The sequence below is a fragment of the Phocoena sinus genome, chromosome 13 (genome assembly GCF_008692025.1).
Source record: "Phocoena sinus isolate mPhoSin1 chromosome 13, mPhoSin1.pri, whole genome shotgun sequence".
Taxonomy (NCBI): domain Eukaryota; kingdom Metazoa; phylum Chordata; class Mammalia; order Artiodactyla; family Phocoenidae; genus Phocoena; species Phocoena sinus.
The window spans coordinates 20751639-20777537 of record NC_045775.1 but is presented as its reverse complement, the minus strand read 5'-3'; the positions used below and the strand labels follow the sequence as shown (position 1 = coordinate 20777537).

Below are 25899 nucleotides of genomic sequence, written 5' to 3'. Positions count from 1 at the left end.
GAGCCTGCGCCGAGGTTGGAACCCACGCCTCCCGCTCCAGCCAGGCTATTTCCACGCGGCACGTTCTGAACTCCCACCACATCCTCGGGAAGCTCCGACTGAGGTTTGATCCCTGTGAGGAGCTGGCCTGCCTGCCCCTAACATTCACCTCTTGGCTCCCATGAGCTCAGGGCTGTCCTCCGAGTGTACCACGTTCAGCCAGAGAGCAGAGAACTGGACAAGGAGGGAAGGCAGCAGGCCAGGAGCGGGTGGGGCTGTGTTGCTCACCCACGGCCCGAGCCAGGACAGCTGGACCCAGTGATAATCCCCATGCTGTATTTAGGCCACTGCCCCGAACCCCTCCCTCCCCCGTCGATATTCTCCCTGGCTTGCTGAAAAAACAAAGAAGCAGATTGGATGGTTATAGCAATTCTGCTTTCCAGCCCCAAACGTCCACTGCCATTAGCCGAGTGCCTCTTGGTTACAAGTCCTGTTCATACTCTGCCTTGTTTGCTTCTCACCACGTCTGTGAAGCACGGCGTACCTCCCTACACTACAGGCGAGGAAGCCGAGTCTAAGTTAAAAGCTCTATCCACAGCCCCACAATTGGAAAAATGCATTTGCATCTAAGACCTGTTTGTTCCCCATACCTCTTCGTCTACTAGGGAGGATGAAATCAAGGTTTCCAAGCAGGCAACACGTGTGGGTGTGTGTATGTATGTCTACATGTGTGTACATGTAGCAGGGGGAGGAAGGAGCATGGGGAGGAGCTGGCGGGCTGGACAGTTGGTGATTGAGGGGGGAATGGCTTTCCCATCTCTGGCTGGGCGACCTGCCGAGCCCACCCTTGGGTAGCAGATGACACATGTGTGCCTCGTGTACTAGGGAGGTCTGCACTTAGGTCCAACTCGTTTCGGGAGGGCACCTCCCAGAGCCCAGCCTCTCAGGCTCCTGAGGCAGTCCTGGGAATTGTCGGATTCCCTAGTCCCCAAGCCAGGCCCCACCCCTAGTGCCCGGACTCCCGCGTGAACAAATGTTCCACTGAGAAAGGAGAGAGAACAAAGGGCCGGGCCTGGCCTGCCAAGCACCCCAGCCCAGCCTCCCAGGCTCCCACCCCAGGCCCACCCCCACTCACAGGGCCTGAGGTCACTCTGAGCCTTTCATCTCATCAGCTGGCTCTCCCAGCCCTCCCTCCCAAGATAAACACTGGGGGTGACCTGGGGCCTCCCCACATGGAGCTGGCCACTGCAGCTCTCATCCACCCAGGGCTGTGGGCAGGGCCACTTCTGTCCATTCAGCAGACTTAAGACAGCAGCCTCCCTGCCCCATCCCTTGCCAGCCCAGCCTGCCCTGAAATCTGTGCTGTGGACTCGCACACACATCATCTCATTTAATCCTCAAAGTTATCCTCACTTACAGCCCGCAAGCAGAGGATCAAAGGGGTCACACAGTTGATGAAAGGCAGTGTAGTCTCAACCTCCAGCACTCACTGCCCCCCCCGCCCCCCGCTGCGCCCTGAGAGGGAGGGTCCTAATTCCCTGATGCGGAGTCAGAGGTGGGAGGGCAATCTGGCAGCTGGCTCACTCCCCGCATTTTCAAGCATCATTAGATCTTTTTCTGACAACTTCATCAGTTAGCAGGGCTCAGAATTGGCAAAAATCCTTATTTAGACATTCAGCCAAAGAATTAAGAAGTGGTTCGTTTCAGAAAAAGCTCAGTGATGTAGGCCGCAGTCTCTGCTCCGGCCTGAGCAGCCAGCGGCAGACCGATGGGATCTGGCCTCCAGCCTTGGGTGCAGCACAGACACCAGCAGCCTTGGGCGCGTCACTGCTCTTCTCAGGGCCTCAGTTTCCTCACCTTCCAAACGGATGCGTAATGCCTCCCTCACAGGTGGTTAGGAAAGCCTGGACGGTAGGGGAGAGCCCTGCGTGCTGGTTTTAGCTTTTCCCTCCTCTGGCTGACTGGCCGTGGGCCAACTCCCTCCTCCTTGGCCTCAACTTTCCATCTAGACTCCAGGGCAAGTCACAGGAGTGCCCCTAAGCTGGGGGCCACGGGGCTGGAGGGAGCCTGTGGGATGGCCAAGGGCAGCCCTTCCCCCAGTGCACCCCAATGGATGATTCTGTACTTGCAGAGGCCTCTGGTTCGTACCTCTAGAAGGAGGCAATGAGTAGCCCTCTCCCTGCTTGCCTGGGTGCAATTTGCTCGACCCACGTTTCACATCGTGGCAGGGGGCAAGGGGCGGGGAGCGGAACTGGAGAGTGTTTGATGTTCATTTGTACGGAGCTTGACCATCCCCTACCGACTCACATGTCGCATCTTATTGGACCTTGTCGCTGACCCTGGGAGGTAGCTATGGTGACTGTCTGCAGTTCGAAGCAGAATCAAACCAGGACCGTTGACCTCAATCCTACTCGCTTTGCTTCTTATCACATCTCTTCTGAGAGGTATTTCTCATCCAGCCACACCCACCTAGGCCTTTAATTCATTCTGTCGATGATCCATGTTTCTCCCAAATTTCAAATCTCCTAAGAGCACTGGCGAGGCAGTTGCCCCGTGGAGGGAGAGTGAACTCCAGAACGAGGCGGGCCTGAGTCTGAAGGCTTCAGGGCGAGTCACTCAACTCCTCAGAGCCTCGACTTCCTAACCTTTGAGATGCGAAGGCCGAGCCCCCTTTTAGGGCATCGGGATCCGCTGAGACGCGTGCCCGGCCCTCTCCAGGTACATACACCATCCCCTCGCTCTCCCCGTGCGCGCTACCTGGGAGTCAAGACGATGTTGACCAGCGCGTTGCTGGAGGAGAAAGCAGAGGCCGTGGCAGGTGGAGAGCCTGTTGGTGGCAGAGCCAGCAGTGGCCGGGCAGGGACCAGGTGCCCCGAGTGCACCGACCGGCTCCGCTGGGCTCTGCCCACTGGGAAAGGCATTCACGCGGCTGAGGTGAGAAGCGAACCCGGTCTTCCTTCCAGAGGTGGTGCCTCCTCCCTCCCCACAGCAGGTGACACTGACGGGATCATTTTGAAAGTAGAGCTCACACCCGAATTCCCCAGTGGCCCAGAGGGAACAGGCTGAAGTGGGCTTGGGGACATGCTTGTCCAGCACCTTGGTCCCAGTCCTGCGCTCTCAGAGCACAAGATAAACAAACCCCATCTCAGCTTTTCAAGAGTCCTGGTCCCCAGGGCCCTTCTCAGCCTGCTGGCTTGAGGCTTTATTCCACTCATGTCTTTTCTGATAACTTCATTTGTGGCCCCAGAGACCTCAGGCTTGTTTAAAAATAGAAAAATAAACAACATTGTTCCTGAAGTGCCCCCACCCCGCTTTGGGCCTCCTAATGAGGTGCTGGCTGGGCTGGCTGGGGCTCTGTTCCCAGGATTTTCAACCCCCTGCAGGCCTTGGGCCCCTGCTGCCTCTGCTTCCCAGCTGCACGGGTGTGGGGGAGGGCTGGTGCCGCCTGCCTGGAGCTCTAGGCCAGCATGGCTGCGCACAGCTGGACCCATTCACCCAGGCAGAAGGCCAGGTCGGGCCCCTTGCAGGGCCAGCCACAGAAGGCCCTGCGAGGGAGCTTCCCCTCTTCTTAGCTCTGGCCTTAACTCCTAACAGAACACAGGCCCCTTCTGTGTGCTGGGCACTGGATGAGGCCCCCAGGATGCAGCCCCTCAAGTCTCCCAGGCACATCAGGCTTGTTGTTCAAAGTCCTGGACTGGAGTTTTCCTTTTCTGTGTGACCTCAGTTTTCCCCACATGAAAAATGGACCTAATGACAGCAGCCCTGCCTACCTCGGAGGGTTTTATGCAGCCTGCGTGAGAAGATGGCTGTGAAAATGCTAAAATGCAACAGGCAGGTGGATGGGATTTCAGGCAGCTTCAGAGAGGAATAGCAGCACCTGGAGGCAGGGAGCGTCTGTGCCCCTCTGAGTGGTGGGACCCCTCTGAGTCTTTTCTTTCTTTAATTTTTAATTAATGTAGAGTTGATTTACAGTGTTGCGTTAGTTTCTGCTGTACAGCAAAGTGATTCAGTTATACATATATATGTGTATATATATATATATTCTTGTTCATATTTTTTTCCATTATGGTGTATTACAGGATAGTGAATATAGTTCCCTCTGCAATACAGGAGGACCTTGTTATTTATCCATCCTATATATAAGAGTTTGGGGCTTCCCTGGTGGCGCAGTGGCTGAGAGTCCGCCTGCCCATGCAGGGGACGCAAGTTCGTGCCCCGGTCCGGGAAGATCCCACATGCCGCGGAGCGGCTGGGCCCGTGAGCCATGGCCGCTCCGCAACGGGAGAGGCCACAGCAGTGAGAGGCCCGCGTACCACAAAAAAAAAAAAAAAAAGAGTTTGCATCTGCTAATCCCAAACTCCCAGTCCCTCCCTCTCCCACCTCCATCCCTTGACAATCACAGGTCAGTTCTCTATGTGTGTGAGTCTGTTTCTGTTTCACAGATATGTTCGTGTGTCTTCAATTTTAGATCCCACATATAAGTGATACCATATGGTATTTGTCTTTCTCTTTCTGACTTAACTTCATCTGGCATGATAATCTCTAGGTCCACCTGTGTTGCTGCAAATGGCTTTAATTCAGTCTTTTTTATGGCTGAGTAGTATTCCTTTATATATATATATATATATATATATATATATATATATATATATATATATATATATACATATATATACCCCACATCTTTATGCATTCATCTGTCAACATTTAGGTTACTTCCATGTCTTGGCTATTGTCAACTGGGATTGCTGAGTGGCATTGCTGGTTCATATGGTAGTTCTATTTTTAGTTTTTTGAGGAACCTCTGTACTGTTCTCCATAGTGACTGCACCACTTTACATTCCCACCAACATGGGGAGTCTTTAAACACGAGCATCAACCTCACACCAGGGTTTAGATGGACGGGAGCAGTGTCCCTGGATAGCCACCAGGCTGGTGGAGGGACCCAAAGCCACACCACTGGGTAGGTGGCTAAGAAATGGGGGTGTTTCCCTTGAAGAAAGACTCGGGAGGACGTAACCCTCTTCACGAATTTGCTGGAGGGTGAAGGAGGAATTAGATGGGCTCCGAGGGTAACCCTAAGGTGCGAGGGGAAAGTGACCCTGGGGCTAAATTTCCTAAACAGATCGCACTCTTGGAAACAAGACTAGGCTCATCCCGGGATGAAGTGCCGGGGGACCAGGCTTCAGCTGTGGGTGGGCCGCTTGCCCAGGAAGTTGACGCAGAGACAGTGTCCTTCCATCGGCTGAAAGTCTCTGCATTCTGAGCCCCGGCCAGGCTCTGTGAGAGGAGTCACCCACCTCCCTCTTTCTCCCTGAGGCCAAATGCCAGAGGAAGCGCTCCCAGCAGGCTGACCCAGCGCTGAGGGGAACTGAAGAAGCTGCCGTGACCCAGACGCCACTTCTCAGGCAGCAGAAAAGTAGAACGTCAGAAACAGGTTCTCTTCGGAGATGGCTGGAGGCACCACCTTCATCCTGCCCCCCGGCTGCTCTGGATCCAGAGCCTCTCCCTTGTCCCGCCCCACGAGTACCCCCAGGACTCAAGCAGCCCCCCTCCAGGAGGGTAGTCAGCAAAACAGCTGGCGGGGCAGCTCTGGGTCAGGGCCCAGCTCCCGCGTTGCACAAGCTGTGCCCTGCCTGGCCAGATGCTTCTGCTGTTCTCCTGGGTAAAGGGCCTCCCAGGATAGGGAGACTCACCTGGGAGACGGGACCGAAGTGGCTCCGCCTCTGTCCTCAGATGCCATCCTGCTTAGAGAGGCCTCAGGACCAGCAGGCAGAAAGAGAAGCCGGGGACCACGGTGCTTTCCCAGGCATACCAGCAAAGAGGGTAGGACGGCAGCGCGAGAGGGCCGACAGTGCTCTTCAAGCCTGGTACAGTTATCAGGAAAAGTGAAGATTGCTCACTACTTGCTAGTTACCAACCTATGGCTGCATTTTTCGGGATGTATCTGGAAAGGGACAGGCAGAGACCATGAGATGACCTGGGGCCTCCTTCCACCGAACTTCCATTCTCGGGAACATTCCCTGCCGGGCCTTGAGAAGAGCAGCCCACTGCGCTCTGGGTCTGGGAGACAAGAGTGTAGATCTGCCTGGAGTCCAGCCCTTGCCCCATAGAAAGCAAAGCAGAAAAGAGAAGCAAAGCTCTTGCTTCCAACCTCTTAGGAGGAAAAGCTTGTTTACTTGCTTAGCAAATTGTCTCTGGAACTTACGTTCTTTTTAAATTTACTTTTTATTTATTGTTCAAATCATACGTTGACATTAAAATACATTTTCTAAAAATGAATTCCTTAGCACCCAACCATCCTAACAGAAGTTGTCATTTTTCTATTTTCTTTTGCCACTTTTCCCCCAAGCACACTTTATTTTACATCACTGCAGACAAACAGATATGATTTTATTTTGTGCTCTTTCTCCATTAGGCCTAAGTGTTTCTTCGTGTTGCTATGTGGTCTGTGTTGGCATCATTTTAATGGTTGCATAATTGCATTGAGTTCTGATTTACTAAACCATCCCCTCGTTGCAGGCCATTAACATTGTTTCCAGGTTTGGATATATATTTTTTGATGCTATAAATACTTTTTCAATAAACATCCTCATGTATAACTTTCCTTATTTTTTAAAAAATATTTTCCTATTTAGATTTCCAGGTTCTCCTTGGAGGCATGAGATAGATAGGGCTGTCCACTCTGGGAATCTGAACTCTGCAACCATTAAAATGATAATTATATTGACTATGTAGCAGCACGGAAAAACATTGACGTCTCATTGGGGGGGGCACAAAATAAAAAACTGGGCTGTTAGATATCCTTAACCCAAGTCAGTGATAAAAGAGCCCTGTGACGCATCGTTAGAGACCACTCTCCAAGTTGACATAGATGCATAAATGTCATTTTGCATGCGGTTTTTCAGTAGGCACTTGTGTGTGTCGTCCAGTCCGTGTCCTCCATGCTCCATGAGGGTATTGTGTGAGCACTTCCCCAGATGTGCCGTGCGGCGGGGGCTGCAGAACTCCCAGTGGCTCCTGTGAGCCAGCATCAGCCCATCCTGTCACACCCCCTCAAATGCCAGGATTCGCAGGACACTTTTTATCCTTCCTCTTGGTCATCCTTGAGCCGCATCAGCACCAACCATAAGCATGCTCTTGGCTCTCAGCCTGGACCCCTGTGGTGACCCAGGAGCTTGACATATCTGTGTGCATTTTTTTGGTTTGTTTTCATTTTGATCCAGCGTCTTCCTGGAACACACTCTACGCAAAGAGCTCAGGTCTGAGGGTCAGACAGACCTGAGATCACATTCTTGTTCTTCCTCTTACTTGGTGAAGTTATAAAAGCTTTCTGCTCCTTGGTTTTCTTCATCTATACAATGAACTTAACAATATCTGCTGCTCGGGTTGATTTAAAGGATAAATGGGACAACTTACGTGCATGTGGCTGACATAGCACCCGATATACAGTAAATGTCTAACAAGCACCAGTTTCTCTCCTTCCTGCTTCTCTCCTCGGGACCAAGGGAAAGTATGGATAAGGTGTAGTGCCCAGACGTCTGGCCAACAGTAGGTGCTCAGTGAACGCCTGGGTGATGATGAATCATGGCTGGCTGGCTGGGCCCTTAGCAGTCAAGGGCAGGCTGCTGGGGGTGGGCCGATGTTCCCAGGATACAGGGGGAAGAGCAGAAGAGGAAGTTGGGGGTTTCAAAACTCCAATAATCCAAAATATCAGGGACTGAAATAACACAGGACCTTTGAGCTGCTTTGGTTTGGATTTTCAAAGAGTCACTGGGCATCACAGGGAGAGAGAGTAGCAGCTGCGGGTGACAGAGGGGCTGTGGTGCGAGCCCATTTCAGTTTATATCAGTTGATTCAAAGTGAGGGGCAAAATAGATCAACTGTTGTCGCTTAGATGTTTAACAAAAGAGAAATTGTCATCCTGACGCAAAGATACACATTTTACAGAGTTCACAGGGGAATATGTTCCCAGGGTGCCTGGGGTGAGTGTCCCCAAACAGCTGCAAAGCAGCCCCGACACCATCTGAGGAGCCCTCCTGCTTATAGACAGGAAGGCAGCTTATAAACAGCGGGCCAGCACCAGGAGGGCTGGGGCCAGGGCAGCCCTGCGGCCCCATTCCCGCTCCCATGAGAAGCAGAGTGGCTCCTGATCCGGGCTCTTTTCTGAACTGCCTGCTGCCTAGTCTGCCCTGGGGTGACATCATCGCCTTAGTCACCGCTTCCCGCTCCACACAACCTGCCTTTAAAGTACAGGTACAGCTTGTGTTTTAACGGGTTTTCATATTGGCTGTTGGGAACTCTGTTTGCTTTTTCCACAGAAAAATAGCAATTTTTTTCTTGTTATCCTAGTAATTCCATAAAACAGCAAAGCTAGAGGACTGAACCAGGGAGTCGTTCATTCAACAATAGCACTTTATTTGGTGCTCTGGTAGAAGTGGTTTCCATCAGAAGGGCTAAGGTGGTAAATGGAAACATTTCCTAAATAAATCTGGCAGAAATTGGACGAGGGAAGTTAGAGGGAAAACTGTTAAAGGACATGCTTGTAGCGGAGACAGTTTGTCACAGGTGGAGGTGACTGTGAGCAATGAGCGAGCAGGAGAGGGAGGCCCACGTGGGTTGGGGTGATGTAACTTGCCCGCCTCTGCAGGGCCCGGCCACAGCCTGTTGGCTGTGGGGAGGGGCGGGTGGAGGGAAGTTAGAGGGAGCAGAAGGGAGCTTTGTGAGGTGTCTCTGCAAAACATGTGTTTTCAGGCTGGGTGTTTGCCCTGGAGCGAGGCTAGAGGTTGCCCGTGCTGTACACCCCTACCCCGGTCTTTGCTGGGTGGGAAGCTGTGTCCTGGAAGGGACAGTACGGGGCAGGGGAGTGGGGTAGACAGCATCTGATGTCATGTCTCTGCCATCTATTAGCACTGTGACTTTGACCAGGTCACTTAGTGTAGTACGTGGGTAGCTTACTAAGGCACAGATCCTTGGGCCCTGCCCCTAGAGGTACCGACTCAAAGCCACTGGTGGGTTAAGGAAGGTGAATTTCGATTAAAGCTCCCTGTGGGACTCAGCCGCACAGCCGGTGTGTGTTAGCTTCTCTGTGATTCCTTATCGTCAACTGCAAAATGAGGTTATGCCGAGGTCAGCACTCAACACGTTAGCCCCCTTCTTGCCCTTCTTCTCACCAAAGCTGCTCTCCTTTGAGTTCCCTGGAGATTTCACTTGGAGGTGATGCCTCTGGCTGTAGTCAGCAGTTGTCCCTATAGGCACCCATGGGAGCCAAAACTAACATTTCTGTGCCCATCGGCAGGCAGGGTCAGCAACTGGCAACACTTGGGAGCTTTAAATCGATAGCCCTGCCAGTCCCTGGGGGTGCTGGTGATGCAGAGTGGGGGACAGTGAAGTTGGGTGGAGAGAATTACTGATGATAAAGTTTATTGGGGGCCTGCCAGCACAAGGTGTCTGGCAAATATGATTTCATTTGATCCCCATAAAACCCCATGAGCAAAGATATGATTCTGCCCATTTTACAGATGGGGAAAAGGGGAGGCTCAACGATCTGCCCAAGTTCACACAGCTTGTCTTGTCATTCTTGTTACCCAAGAACTTGAATATTGTTTAATGTGTTGTAAGACACTGTAGAGTTGATCTCAAGCTGTTAAAATGCTAATGTACAGATGTGAAGAGACACTTCTCTGTAATGTAAGTTTTGTGTCTCCTGTAATAGGTTTGATAAATAAGTGAGGGGACAATTGGTCTTTTGCTTCTCTTTTTTTTTTCTTTTCTTCTTTTTCTTTTTTTGCTTGGACAAGTTACACTATTGAAAAATTGAGATCATATTAACCTCTAAATCTGCAAGATACCAGAATCTTGTAGATGTCAAATAAAAAGTTATAACTTTATTTAGAGTCAGTCTGACTCCAGAGCCTCTGCCCCTTCCATTCCCCACCTCAAGCCTCTACAGCACAATGCCAGGCCCCTGGGCCACCCCCAAAAACTCAGGCCTGCAGTCCCCTGAGCTCCTCCAAGCTAGCAGATGGCTCTTCCGGAAGGATCCTCGGGGCATTGGCAGGTACCTGTGGGCCTAGAATCTGGGGAGAGATAGGTGTGGTGGGTCTGAGTTCAGGCCACGTGGTCCCATGGATGTTTAATAATATTTAACATTTTACTGCATTTCCCCCTGATTTGTTTCATTAGCGACCCACCTCCATCTGCCAGCAGGACACATCCTCAGCCTGTCCCTGCCAACCCATCTGTCACCGGGAGACAGCTCCCTTACAGGCCTCTCTGTTTTTAGACGTCAGGAAAGTTGAACATCTGAAACACAGAGCCTGTCCCTTTCTTATAAACAACTAGCGGGAAGGATGCCTCCGGGGCTTGGCCAACAGAGAGAGTACATTCACCTAAGTGAATTTCTCATGCCCTGTGCTCCCTACCCCTAGCTTCCCTGAAATGAAAATGCCAGGCTTCTCTCCACCTGGTGAAGATCACACAGGCCAACCTGGGCCTTTGAGGATTCAGGGTCTAGGTTAAGTCCCACTGTTGCCCTCCCCTACTTAACATTTTTATCCAACTAGGTGACCCCCGGGCAGCCTGGAAGAGGAGGAGACAGCTGGGGGGCATGTGGAGAAGGAAGGGGAGGCCCTGCTGCCTTGCCTGGTTCCCTGCCCACCCACCCATCCACCCCCAGCCCACAGCACCTCCCACTGTCGCACCACATCACTCCCTACCTGGTCTGGCCTTGACTCCTGCTCTGTCTCTGTCTCCTGGCTGGCTTCTCCTCCCTGCCCTTTGTTGGTCCTACCGCCCAGCAACGTTAGCTTGTCCCAGTTCTTGTCCTTTCACCCTGCTTGGACTTGATTCAGACCTTCTCCTACCCTGTCTGTGTCTGCAGAGGTTTCTTTAAGTGCCTAGCCTGTGTCCCGTGGAAGACAGAGGTGGCGTCTCCAGCACTTTGGGGGCCCCAGGACCTGGGTCAGTACCTGGCACACAGTAACTCACCTATGCATTTGCTACAGTGGCTTAAAATTCAGGCCACGAGCCTGTGTCTCATCCCTAGCTGAGGAAGCCACATCCTGCATTTCTGCTGGTTTGTCCTCTGAGTAACTGCCAACTGGCATGGGCGTGGGACTCAGGGTAATGCCTCAAACCCTGCCTGCTCTGCATGTGTAAGAATGCGATTTTGAGAACTTTTCTGGGAAAAAAAAATGCATACCCAGGGCAGTTAAGAGTAGTACTGTAGACAAAGCACTGACTTAGGAGCTTGAGTCCTCCTTCTCTGGGCTTTAGTGTCCTCTCTTTGTGAAACGTAATGGTAATATCTATCCTGCCACCTGTCTGTGAGACAGTCACAGCCTAACTCAACACCTTGCACACAGTAGGCGCTCACTCACGTTGGGTTTGGGAACTGACTGCATGACTCCAACTCAATACTGCCACCTTCTGGTAGAGTTACTCTAGTGCTGAAGGGTGACTCGGTTCAGACCCAGAACTAGGAATTCCTCCTGGGCAACAGGGTTGAAGGAAGAGAAGCCCTCCAGTTCAGCCCAGAAGCTCCATCCACCTGTGGCTTCCAATGCTCCAGGTGACAAGCTCATCCATTTCCCAAGGGGCAGCCACTTCCCAGGTAGCACAGGATTACAACGGGCTCCATCATCCACCAGATGATAGACCTGGAATTCCTGACCCTCTCTCTTTTCCCCCAGTGACCAACGCCCACTATTGGATAAGGGCCTTTTTTTTTTTTTTTTAAAATAAACATTTAAGTCCTTTCTTTTTTTTTGAAACTTATCTGTTTTTTTTTTTTTTTTTAATTTATTTATTCATTTATTTATTTTTGGCTGTGTTGGGTCTTCGTTTCTGTGCGAGGGCTTTCTCTAGTTGTGGCAAGCGGGGGCCACTCTTCATCGCGGTGCGCGGGCCTCTCACTGTCGCGGCCTCTCTTGCTGCGGAGCACAGGCTCCAGACGCGCAGAGCTCAGTATTTGTAGCTCACGGGCCCAGCTGCTCCGTGGCACGTGGGATCTTCCCAGACCAGGGCTTGAACCCGTGTCCCCTGCATTGGCAGGCAGACTCTCAACCACTGCGCCACCAGGGAAGCCCAAGTCCTTTCTTTTTTAATAGAAGCACTTAATGCTGTTCATTTTCCTATACACACTGCTTTCACTGAATACCACAAATTTTGATAGGTTGTGTTTTCATTTTTATTTAGTTCAAATTATTTTCTAATTTCCCTTGTAATCTATTTGACTTTGAGTGTTTCCAAGATATCTTTCTAATTTATTGATTTTCTAATTTATTGATATTGATTTCTAATTTAATGTTGTGGTCAGAGCATATTTTGTGTGATTTAAATCCTCTTAACTTTATTGAGACTTGCTGTAAGACCCAGAGTATGGTCTATCTTGGTAAATGTTCCAAGTGCATTTGAAAAAAATGTGTGTACCACTGTGCTGGGTGAAGTGTTCTATCAAATGTCAAGTAAGTCAAGTTGGTTGATAGTCTTTTCAAGTGTTTTATATTCTTAATGACTTTTTTCTCTATTGTTCTGTCAATTACTGACAGAGGAATGTTGAAACTTCCAGCTATGTAATTGGATTTGTCTCTTTGAAAAGAGTTTAAAATGAGAAAAAGATCTTTTATATTTACTTAGATATTTATCACTTCTGGTGTCCTTCATTCCTTTGTGTAGATCCAAGTTTCTTCTGGTATTTTCTTCTCCCTGAAGGACTTCTTTTAATATTTTTTGTAGCTCTGGTCTTCTGCTGATGAATTCTCTAAGCTTTTGTTTGTCTGGGGGAAGAAGAAAGTCCTTTGCCCTTAGGTTTGAAAGATATTTTTGCTGGGTATAGAATAATTGGATGAGAGCCTTTTTTCTTTCTCTCTGAGAGTATCACTCCATGTCTTTTGACTTGCTTAGTTTCTGACAACAAATCTAGAGTCTTTTTTTTTTTTTTGGCTGCGTTGGCTCTTTGCTGCTGCGCGGGGGCTTTCTCTAGTTGCAGCTAGTGGGGGCTACTCTTTGTTGTGGTGCACGGGCTTCTCATTGTGGTGGCTTCTCTTGTTGCGGAGCACGACTCTAGGCACGTGGGCTCAGTAGTTGTGGCACAACGGGCTTCAGTAGTTGTGGCTCGCGGGCTCTAGAGCACAGGCCAGTAGTTGTGGCGCACGGGCTTCATTGCTCCGCGGCATGTGGGATCTTCCTGGACCAGAGATCGAACTCGTGTCCCCTGCATTGACAGGCGGATTCTTAACCACTGAGCCACCAGGGAAGCCCGAGTCATTTTTATCTTTGTTCCTCTATATGTATGTGTCCTCCCACACCACCCCCCAATATATTTCTCTTTATTGCCGGTTTTGGGCAATTTGATCACGTTGTGCTGTGGTGTGGTTTTCTTCAAGTTTCTTCTGCTTGGGTTCTGTTGAGCTTCTTGGATCTATGGATTTATCGTTTTTCCTCACCATACTTTCCTCTACCTTCTGGAATATGTGTAGCATATTTATGATTGTTGTTTTAATATTTGCACCTGCCTATTCTGTCATTAGTGTCATTTCTGGGTCTGTTTTTATTCATTGATTTTTCTACAGGTTGTGGATCTTATTTTTCTACTTTTTTGCATGACTGGTCATTTTTTATTGGAATCTGAACATTGTAAATTTCACATTGAGGTGTTTAATGTTGTATCCACTTAACTGTTATCCAGTTTTGTTCTTGGATGCAGTCTTGTTACTTGAAATGAGTTTAATCCTTTCAAGGCTTGCTTTCAAGATTTATTAAGGCAAATACTGTATACCTTTCTTATGTAACCATGGGACACTTATCAAAACTAATAACAGGGGCTTCCCTGGTGGCGCAGTGGTTGAGAATCTGCCTGCCAATGCAGGGGACACGGGTTCGAGCCCTGGTCTGGGAAGATCCCACATGCTGCGGAGCAGCTAGGCCCGTGAGCCACAACTACTGAGCCTGCGCGTCTGGAGCCTGTGCTCCTCAACAAGAGAGGCTGCGATAGTGAGAGGCCCGCGCACTTCGATGAAGAGTGGCCCCTGCTTGCCGCAACTAGAGAAAGCCCTCGCACAGAAACGAAGACCCAACACAGCCAAAAAAAAAAAAAATATATATATATATATATATATATAAATTTTTTTAAAAAACTAAAATTAAAATTGGTGGAACACTACTAAGTTACAAACTTTAGTTGGATTTCACCAGTTTTCTTACCTTTATCTTTTATCTGCTCCAGTATCCACTCCAGGATCCTACATTACATTCAGTCTTCCTATCTTCTTAGTCTCTTCTGATCTGTGACAGTTCCTCCATCTTGTCTCTCATGATTTTTTGGAGAGTACTGGCCAGGTATTTTTGTAGAACCTCCCTCAATTTGTGTCTTTCAGATGTGTTCTCTTGCTTAGTCTGGGGTTATGGATTTATGCAACCAATACCACAGAAGTCAAGTACCCTTCTCATCACATCGTATCAGGGGACACATAATATCAATACAATTAATTACCAGGGGTGTTAACTTTCGTCACTTAGTTACGGTGATGTTTCCAGGTTTCACCACTGTAAAGTCCCTTAGTGCACAGAGCTAGAAAATATATGTGTATACAGTAACCCATGTATGCTAAGCACCAATGTTTATTTCTATATCTCTCCTTCTATCCATCTATCTAGATACCCATGAGTTCCTACTCATTAGTCTCTGACTAATCTAGCACTCCCTCTCTTGCTTATTTGTAACTTATTTGCAGCTGTAAAGAGCCCTTTTTGACTATGCACTTGCTGGAGAAATGGTGAGGAGATGTTTTTAAGCTAAGTCCAAATATTTTCCCTCTGACTTTCATCTTCAGATCAAATTTCTTGTTCAATAACTTTGAGAAGACCTTTTTGAAAAAACTTAGTTTTTTTGGCAGGGACTGAAATCTTTTTATTTACAAACTGTAGTTTGTGTTTCCAAAAACATCCCCAGCATTTGGGGTTTATTTTCGCCTTCTTTAGTTTTGTCATGCCTAGATGGGGATTGCACTACCGTTACCTGTATACATTTCTATACTGACATGTTTCTATTCCTTTGTTCAGAACACCTTCATGCTAGGGTATATGTTATTCTTGAAACGGGAAGCGTTAATTTGTCAATTGTCATCATTTTCCTCTGGAGGATTGAAGACTTCTAAATGAGTGTGAAATTTTATGCAGACTATAACTCTCTGGATGGGTCCCAAATTTTATCGGTTCAGATTTCAGATTATTAAAGTAATAGCAACAAAACTCTGGTATACCGTAAACTGGAACTGTGCTTTTTTTTTTTTTTTTTTTTGGCGGTACGCGGGCCTCTCACCGCTGTGGCCTCTCCCATCGCAGAGCACAGGCTCCGGATGCGCAGGCTCAGCAGCCATGGCTCGCGGGCCCAGCCGCTTCGTGGCATGTAGAATCTTCCCGGACCGGGGCACGAACCCGTGTCCCGTGCATCGGCAGGCGGACTCCCAACCACTGCACCACCAGGGAAGCCCGGAACTGTGCTCTTTAATGAGCCTTGCTCCCGTTCCTGCCTCTTTCCAGCTGTTCTTCTGTCTGCTGGTGGCTGGGCTGGACCGGAGGATTCTGGCCGAGCTGGCGCTTGGCTCCGGGTGGAGAGATGGGAGAGGCACAGAGGCAGCCTCCCCTGGGCCCTTAGAAACTCTCCCTGCAACACCATCAGCAGCCCTCTGCAGGGAGCTGCATGTGTGCCAGGGACGCCTGGTCACAGGGGCAGTCAGCGCCTCGGGATCTCCCTCTGGGAAGCGAGCCGCCGGAAACCTGGGGGAAGGGAACTTGCCGTTGTTGGACCAGAGACAGGCTTGGGACACTCTCCTGGCAGGTGCCCGCCGGGCCTCACAGAGAACTCTACCGGTCACCGCAGCCTCCAGGGCGCGGACACAGCTCTGGCCCTCGCGCTGCAGTCAATACCTGCCCTGCTCCTCACTCTGTTCCTCCAGCATTCCCCAGCCTGATGGCCCCATGCTGCCTTCCCCTTCCCCTCTGGGCTTCTCCCTCCTTCAGCATTTGCTCCTGTCACCCTAGAGCTCTCAGAGGCCAGGGGCCACTTCTTTGACTTCAATCTGGGCTCTATTTTTGCACTTCTTGTCAAAAAAGGTTTTTCGGGTCATAACGCTTGGCCTCATCACCACCTGTCTCTTTTGAGAGTTACGTGGCGCAAGGCACTGAGGTGGGAACCGTACCAGGCAGGTTCAGAAGACCTGGGTCCTGGGCTCCCACTCGCTTGCTGAATGACCTTGGGCAAGTCAACCCCCCACCCAGGTCCTCATTCCCACATCTGTGACACGAGGGGTTAGTCTAGATCAGAAACCTCCAGACATTTCTGATCACGCATTCCCACATCTGTGACACGAGGGGTTAGTCTAGATCAGAAACCTCCAGACATTTCTGATCACGCATTCCCACATCTGTGACACGAGGGGTTAGTCTAGATCAGAAACCTCCAGACATTTCTGATCACGCATTCCCACATCTGTGGCACGAGGGGTTAGTCTAGATCAGAAACCTCCAGACATTTCTGATCACGCATTCCCACATCTGTGGCACGAGGGGTTAGTCTAGATCAGAAACCTCCAGACATTTCTGATCACGCATTCCCACATCTGTGACACGAGGGGTTAGTCTAGATCAGAAACCTCCAGACATTTCTGATCACGCATTCCCACATCTGTGGCACGAGGGGTTAGTCTAGATCAGAAACCTCCAGACATTTCTGATCACGCATTCCCACATCTGTGGCACGAGGGGTTAGTCTAGATCAGAAACCTCCAGACATTTCTGATCACGCATTCCCACATCTGTGGCACGAGGGGTTAGTCTAGATCAGAAACCTCCAGACATTTCTGATCACGCATTCCCACATCTGTGACACGAGGGGTTAGTCTAGATCAGAAACCTCCAGACATTTCTGATCACGCATTCCCACATCTGTGACACGAGGGGTTGGTTAGTCTAGATCAGAAACCTCCAGACATTTCTGATCACGCATTCCCACATCTGTGACACGAGGGGTTGGTTAGTCTAGATCAGAAACCTCCAGACATTTCTGATCACGCATCCCACATCTGTGACACGAGGGGTTGGTTAGTCTAGATCAGAAACCTCCAGACATTTCTGATCACGCATTCCCACATCTGTGACACGAGGGGTTAGTCTAGATCAGAAACCTCCAGACATTTCTGATCACGCATTCCCACATCTGTGACACGAGGGGATAGTCTAGATCAGAAACCTCCAGACATTTCTGATCACGCATTCCCACATCTGTGACACGAGGGGTTAGTCTAGATCAGAAACCTCCAGACATTTCTGATCACGCATTCCCACATCTGTGACACGAGGAGTTAGTCTAGATCAGAAACCTCCAGACATTTCTGATCACGCATTCCCACATCTGTGACACGAGGGGTTAGTCTAGATCAGAAACCTCCAGACATTTCTGATCACGCATTCCCACATCTGTGACACGAGGGGTTAGTCTAGATCAGAAACCTCCAGACATTTCTGATCACGCATTCCCACATCTGTGACACGAGGGGTTAGTCTAGATCAGAAACCTCCAGACATTTCTGATCACGCATTCCCACATCTGTGACACGAGGGGTTGGTTAGTCTAGATCAGAAACCTCCAGACATTTCTGATCACGCATTCCCACATCTGTGACACGAGGGGTTGGTTAGTCTAGATCAGAAACCTCCAGACATTTCTGATCACGCATCCCACATCTGTGACACGAGGGGTTGGTTAGTCTAGATCAGAAACCTCCAGACATTTCTGATCACGCATTCCCACATCTGTGACACGAGGGGTTAGTCTAGATCAGAAACCTCCAGACATTTCTGATCACGCATTCCCACATCTGTGACACGAGGGGATAGTCTAGATCAGAAACCTCCAGACATTTCTGATCACGCATTCCCACATCTGTGACACGAGGGGTTAGTCTAGATCAGAAACCTCCAGACATTTGTGATCACGCATTCCCACATCTGTGACACGAGGGGTTAGTCTAGATCAGAAACCTCCAGACATTTCTGATCACGCATTCCCACATCTGTGACACGAGGGGTTGGTTAGTCTAGATCAGAAAACTCCAGACATTTCTGATCACGCATTCCCACATCTGTGACACGAGGGGTTGGTTAGTCTAGATCAGAAACCTCCAGACATTTCTGATCACGCATTCCCACATCTGTGACACGAGGGGTTGGTTAGTCTTGATCAGAAACCTCCAGACATTTCTGATCACGCATTCCCACATCTGTGACACGAGGGGTTAGTCTAGATCAGAAACCTCCAGACATTTCTGATCACGCATTCCCACATCTGTGACACGAGGGGTTAGTCTAGATCAGAAACCTCCAGACATTTCTGATCACGCATTCCCACATCTGTGACACGAGGGGTTAGTCTAGATCAGAAACCTCCAGACATTTCTGATCACGCATTCCCACATCTGTGACACGAGGGGTTGGTTAGTCTAGATCAGAAACCTCCAGACATTTCTGATCACGCATTCCCACATCTGTGACACGAGGGGTTAGTCTAGATCAGAAACCTCCAGACATTTCTGATCACGCATTCCCACATCTGTGGCACGAGGGGTTAGTCTAGATCAGAAACCTCCAGACATTTCTGATCACGCATTCCCACATCTGTGGCACGAGGGGTTAGTCTAGATCAGAAACCTCCAGACATTTCTGATCACGCATTCCCACATCTGTGGCACGAGGGGTTAGTCTAGATCAGAAACCTCCAGACATTTCTGATCACGCATTCCCACATCTGTGGCACGAGGGGTTAGTCTAGATCAGAAACCTCCAGACATTTCTGATCACGCATTCCCACATCTGTGGCACGAGGGGTTAGTCTAGATCAGAAACCTCCAGACATTTCTGATCACGCATTCCCACATCTGTGACACGAGGGGTTAGTCTAGACCAGAAACCTCCAGACATTTCTGATCACGCATTCCCACATCTGTGACACGAGGGGTTGGTTAGTCTAGATCAGAAACCTCCAGACATTTCTGATCACGCATTCCCACATCTGTGACACGAGGGGTTGGTTAGTCTAGATCAGAAACCTCCAGACATTTCTGATCACGCATTCCCACATCTGTGACACGAGGGGTTAGTCTAGATCAGAAACCTCCAGACATTTCTGATCACGCATTCCCACATCTGTGACACGAGGGGTTAGTCTAGATCAGAAACCTCCAGACATTTCTGATTACGCATTCCCAGCAATAAAAAAATACGGAGCATGCACCCATAATATGCATATATTAACTTATAAACTCTATACCCTTACTACAACACTACTATGTTATGAAATAAACATGCAAAATAAAACGTTAAAATTAAAGATTACGTAAAATATTTTTTACATAAATTCTCCTTCGTTTTATATAACAAAATTTCCTCCTTTCACAATTTTGTTGTTTGCTTATAATTAATAACAACAGTGTCAGGGAAAGCAATGTGATTGGATATGCTTCATTTCTCTTTGAAATCTTGCTTTAACCCTTTGAGATAGAGCCGTTTAGAAATCTGGTCTAGCTGAGTTTGTTTTCAATGGCTCTTGTAGTTGATCCAAAGAGAAGAGATATATCATTTGCTATATTAAATTACGGTACTTATTTTCAATCCCATCCACCAATTAAAGGCTTTTGATTGAAATTAAGCTAGCAGATGTCCATCCTCCATTACATTAGTCAGCGGCTCTTACAAGATAATTGGAAAGCGTTGTGTTTTTATATTTTTAACAAATGGACTCAAACTCCACTCTTCATCTGGATCATTTTCAAACAGATTAGAAAAATCTGTTTCTAATATTTTTCATGTGTGCAGACAGAAGCATCTTTATAGGTGAGATCACATGTTTTCAGCAACAAAAATCTCATTTTCGAAACATTCTCTCCAAAGCATGAGTTTCTTTGGAAAAGCAAATACTTTCTCACTCACTGTTAAAATGAGTCACCTTTACCTTGAAGAGTCAGAAGAATTTGAATTCATATTTTGGTGGATATCTCTGAAGTAGCAAACTGTCAACAGCCACTTAACATAAAAAGCTCAGCAAATTTAGAACTCTTGTCTTTTTGTACAAGAATAAATCCTCTTCATGTTCGATGGCTATTTTAAGTGCTCTGCCAATAGATAGGCAGCAAACCTCCGTGTGGTTCAAAAGATTTTCATAGTCTCTTTCTGAATACAAATCATTTTAGAAGTTTTACTATATTTTAAACTCCTTAAAAAAAAAAAAACCAATCACATCAATGCATCCTACAGCACTCGTGCACTTCTGGATCTAAGCTCTTCACTACAGTAGCCTGAAGGGAATGCTGCAGGGAGTAGCTACACATGTATCAACATCATTGCACCCTTACCCAGAATCCATTTTCATCAGGAAGCAGCCACTCCATCAGTGATTACACTCAGACAAATCTTCCCATAAATGGTGTCTTTATTAAGGAAGTAATGTACTGTTCAGTCCACATTGCCTCTTTCCTTTAGTGACTCACAGAAATGTGGTTCTTCATGTGTTTCATTATTGAGACAGAATCTAGGGAAACCATGTTAGAAACAGCTGTACTTTTCTTCAACTATTTAGCCAATTTTCCACAGTGTGAATTTTGCTCTAATGCATATTTCTGTACACCTTCAGCAGGATTTTCTCTGCATCTTCCAACAGAATCTGTGGTCACCGTGTTCTGTTCATGTACTGTTCTTGCTACCAGCAGGTGCCACACCAACAGCTGGCTTCCCAATCTCTGTGAAACAAGGTGTGTGTGTGTGTGTGTGTGTGTGTGTGTGTGCGCGCGCGCGCGCAGGTGGATAACAGTTACGTGACATGGGTCTAAGGGGGAGTGAATTGATTTCCTGGTAATTATTCTCCCCTCCCCCATCACTCCCAGCAAAGCCAAGTAGTGGGGCTGCCCCGAGGGAAGGGGAGATTGGTACATCGTTCAGTAGTTGGATAGACGCTTAGGCAGTGAGCTTGTTGACCCACCTTGCACCTGTCTGAGTGCAGGAAAAGAGAACTGGAGCTGGGACTTCTCATTATGTCTGATTGAATTCTCCTTGTTTCTACCTCATAGAGAAGAGCTCACATTTTAAGTAGGAGAGGTATCTGCCCATTTTCTGGTTCACTTGGCGTTTGTATTATGAACATTATCTTCAATTGTGGTTTCCTTGCAGGAATCTTGTTAAGCCGCCTATCCATTTGCGAGCGTTAATTTAGTTAAAATTTGGCCAAGTTATCTGTAGAGGCACTTAGCTAGGTGGAACACATCACAGAAGACTGCCCTTAGCAGGATTCGTCTGAAGCAGGCAAGCCAACTTTTCTAGGGGAGGTGGAGGTTAAAAGATGGGGGAGATAGGAGCTGGTCTGGAAGATCTAACAGGGCAGCCTGGATTCTCCTGGACCCTGGCCACTCCTCCAACATATATGTGTATATATAGATATATATGGGATTAATCCTGTCACCTGAGAATCTTATCTACAGTGAAGATTCCTGGGTGTACTGGTTTACTAAGGCTGCCATAACAAAGTATCACAACTATGTAGATTGAACAACAGAAATTTACTGTCTCACAGTTCTGGAGGCTGGAAGCCTGAGATCATGGTGTCTGCAGGGTTGGTTCCTTCTGAGGGCTGTGGGGAAGAATCTTTTCCGTGCCTCTCTCCTGGCTTCTGGTAGTTTTCTGGCAATCGTTGGCATTCCTTGGCTTGTACACATGTCACCCCGATCTCTGCCTTCACCTTCACGTGGTGTTCTCCCTGACTGCATGTCTCTGAACCTAAATTTCCCCTTTTATAAGGACACCATTCATATTGGATGCAGGGCCCACCCTACTTCATATACACTCATCTTAACTAATCACGTCTACAACGACCCTATTTCCAAATGAGGTCACATTCTGAGGTACTGGGGATCAGAGCTCCAACATATAAAGTTGGGGGGAGCCACAATTCAATCCATACCACTGGGCTACACCCCAGACCTTCTAGATCAGGATCTCTGAGGGTGGGAGTTACAATTCATGGTTTTAAGAAGGACCTCAGATAACTTGTATGCTCACTAAGGTTTGAGAACTGCACAGCCACGTGGGGTGATTCAGAATGTCCCCTCTCCCTTCTCAAATATATAGGAATACCAAATAAAATTAAACCATAGATTTTAACATTGTAGCTGAGTTCAAAAGAAATGAAAGAGAAATTCTCATGACCCCAAAATGGAGACATCAAAACCAGAGAACGAAGTGTTGGCTGAAGCTAGGGCAGCCCTAAGGAGTGACAGACAAGGACAGGGGCTCAGAGAGGCTGGGGACGGGGTTTAGTGAGGGAGATGATAGGGCCGTGTGTGCAGTGGAACTAATCCTTTTGCATGAAGCCTGGAGCCTTGAAGAAATACCTTGTCAGTGAAAGGGGACTAGAAAAATCAACTAAAGATTTGTTTCAACTAACTAAAAATTTGGAATACTGAGGAACTGCTGTGTGAATTCGCAGAATCAAATAGCTTCCTTAGCTGAGATGCATCTAAGGAAAAGGAATTTTGGTTGGTGAGAAGGGAGGGATCAGAGGTCATTTTGGAACACCAGAACAGAGCTGGGATCTGGTAAGGCCTGCCAACAGGCAGGGTGAGTTTAGAGCAGGCACCGGCTGGGCCCCTGAGCAATTGCGGGCCGAGGAATCTTAGCAGGTGGGGGTGGATTAGAGACACAGAAAGCAGGAAGACGAGGATGCCAAAGATGGACCTGCTACTTTTAAATATTTCCAAGCTTGTTCTGTGACTTTAACTCTCATTAGATCTGTCCATCCCTTCTAACCCACAGCCCACCCCACCTGCCCATTCCTGGGGCCTGGATGGAGAGTAGCAAGGTGACCTTAGTGAGCTGCCTCTGAACGGGTTGAGAAGTGGCTGGGGTGTTTGCTTAGAACCTTGTAGTACCAGCTCAGAAGGGACCGCTCATGAATGACCCTGGCCAGGCCCAATTTAGGGGAATCAGAGCTTCTAAACTCACATGACCCTTACCCATTTGGGACTCGAATTTGACAACGAGCTGGTTTAAAAATGAAAATTGCTGTACCAATTATACTATCTGTAGACGTTATATAACAACTTACAGCTACCATCTGTTGAGTGTTATTTATTAGTCATTGTGCAATTTTAAACCTATCCTATTTAATCCTCACAGCAAACCTGTTAAGTAGGTACAGTATTATCCCACCCTATCTTGTAGATGAGAAATCTTAGGCCCTGGAGATTATGTAAAATAATCACTAGTAAATAGTGAAGCCAGGACTGAAACCTGGGTCTGTCTGACTTCTACATCAATATGTTGATAGTAGGTTACTCTGGAGAGTGAATCATAAACAATTTTTATCCCATTTTTAACAACCAAACAATGAGCCTGTGGAATGTACGTGCAGGAGATGACAGTGGGGAGAGTGATGTTAAGCGTGGTCCTTCAGCCCAGGTACCCTCCGTCGTGTCCGCGGTCCTGGCTTATTGACCCAACATCTACTCCAATATTTAGGTTGCTGTTATTGTTTTCTTCTCAAACCCAGGACACTGCGCTTCTGATAGATTAACAAGACCCAGGGAGGCATGAACCTGACATGGATAAGCCTCCCTCCTCTTTTTCCTCCTCCCCACCCACAGGTCAACCCTTTCAGAGACCGAATCTGCAGAGTGTTCTCCCACAACGATGCGTCCTCCTTCGAGGATGTGCTGGGCATGGCATCTGTGTTTAGCGAGCAGGCCTGCCCCAGCTTGAAGATCGAGTACGCCTTCCGCATTTACGGTGGGTGCTGTGGGGATTGAGTGATGGGCCAATTGCCATGGAATAAATACCGCAACTGGAACCCGTCGACGTCAATGCATTGGTGTGATGAGGTTAGTTGGGGTTTACTTGAGTACTCATGGGCACTATGCTTCTCAAGTGCTGTAGACTTTTTTTTAACGGTTGAGGAGTACTACTCTCACGGATTGATGACTTCCCCTCCATGCCATCAGAGGCAAATGGAGTCATCGGTGTTGATATTTCATGACCGTAGTGTGGGCAGGCCAGAGAGAGAGAGAGAGAGAAAGACAGGACTATATATGGGTATGAAGGAGTTATGTTTATTTTGAAGAAGTTAAGAGATTTAAACACTGAAACTAGTTCAGCCATTGATAGCTAAGAAACCTTGGACACATCATTTTAATTTTTAGGGCCTCAGTTTCCTCATCTTAAAAATGAGGGGCTTGAGATCATCTCTGAGGCCCTATGACATTTTTTGTTTCTGATCTTGTCTGGGAGCCACAAGGCTCCGCTAAAGTTCTGCTCTGCAGCAGTTTCACGAACACTTAGCACATCCAGGATCCCTGAAATTCTCAAAAGGGACCAAAAGGAAAGAAACAAAGCCTTCAAACAGACCACATGCAAGGCTTCAGGCTCATCATGAGAAATCCTTGGCCCAAAAGACTTGTACATTTAGGTTTGTATAGTTTGGCATCTCACCTGCCTTCTTTTTCTGTCAGCCCCCGCTCTGTCTCCACAGGGTGGACACCATCTTATTCCTGCCTCACCCAAGTGGAGTTGGATAGAATGGGGTGGAGGACTTTTAAACCAGATGCACCTATGAGAGCTCAGTGTTCCCATCTGTAAAAAGGGCTTAATGATATTTTTGTATCTGATATGTTCTCAAGCTTAGTAGAAAAAGCAGAAAAAGAGAAACTCAAATGAAATCACAGGTTCCCCTGCTGAGAATAGCTGAGTAAGCTCCTATCATACTGTCACTTCTGCAGATAGCTACTATAAACTCTAAATGAAATATAAATATCAACTACCTGATGACACTAGAAAGCTACCAGAAGCAGAGCTGACACTTGAAAAAAGGAAATGGTACGAATGGTTCTCCCCCTTTTAGTTTTTTACTTTTTTAGCCTGAAGGTGAGCTTCAGTAAGTGGCATCATGGACTGATAGAAACCCTGATCTCTTTCTGACTTGAAGAATCGGAGAGTTTGGGGCACTTTTCCCCTCAAAAGTGTAAAGAGGGGAGAGTCCATGAAAGAAATCCAGAAGAAAGGAGGCAAATTTTGTGTAAAAACTATGAACAAATCTCATTCTGACCTCTAAACCATATATACCAGGGCAGACTCAAAGCAACTCAGGTAAGGATAAAAGAATGCTGGCCCAGGCTACGTGCTCACTTCAGGTTGTAAGTAACAGGAATTTACCTGTGTAAAAGGCATCAGATGGGGGCTTCCTTGGTGACACAGTGGATAAGAATCTGCCTGCCAATGCAGGGGACACGGGTTCGAGCCATGGTCCGGGAAGATCCCACATGCTGTGGAGTAACTAAGCCCATGCACCACAACTACTGAGCCTGCGTTCTAGAGCCTGCAAGCCACAACTACTGAAGCCCGTGTGCCTAGAGCCCGTGCTCTGCAACAAGAGAAGCCACCGCAGTGAGAAGCCTGTGCACCGCAATGAAGAGTAGCCCCTGCTCGCCGCAACTAGAGAAAGCCCGCGTGCAGCAACGAAGACCCAACACAGCCAAAAATAAATAAATTAATTAATTAAATAAATTTTTTTAAAGATAACAGATGAAGAGCAGCAGTACATTAGTTTTCCATCGCTGTGTAATAAGCCACCACAAACTTAGTGGCTTCAGATGACACATATTTATAATCTCACAGTTTCTGTGGGTTAAGAGTCTGGACACAACTTAGTCGGTTCCTCGCCTTAGCGTTTCACAAGGCTGCAGTGAAGGCTTTGGCTGGCCTGCATGCTTGCCTAGAGAATGCTTGACGGGGAGATGAATCTACTTACAAGCTCACTCCAGTTGTTGGCAGAATTCATCTCCTTGTGTCTACAGAGCTTAGAGCCCGGGCTTCTCTCTTGCTATT

General features: G+C 48.0%; 1 protein-coding gene across 1 annotated transcript in view; it reads left to right on the top strand.

Moving 5' to 3' along the window:
- The window catches only part of CIB4 (calcium and integrin binding family member 4), a 47786-nt gene that overhangs the window by 13149 nt on the left and 8738 nt on the right, over positions 1 to 25899 (top strand). Inside the window, exon 4 of the mRNA XM_032653213.1 lies at positions 23667 to 23808. Coding sequence (XP_032509104.1) covers positions 23667 to 23808 — 142 coding nt within the window. The remainder of the gene's footprint in view (positions 1 to 23666; positions 23809 to 25899) is intronic.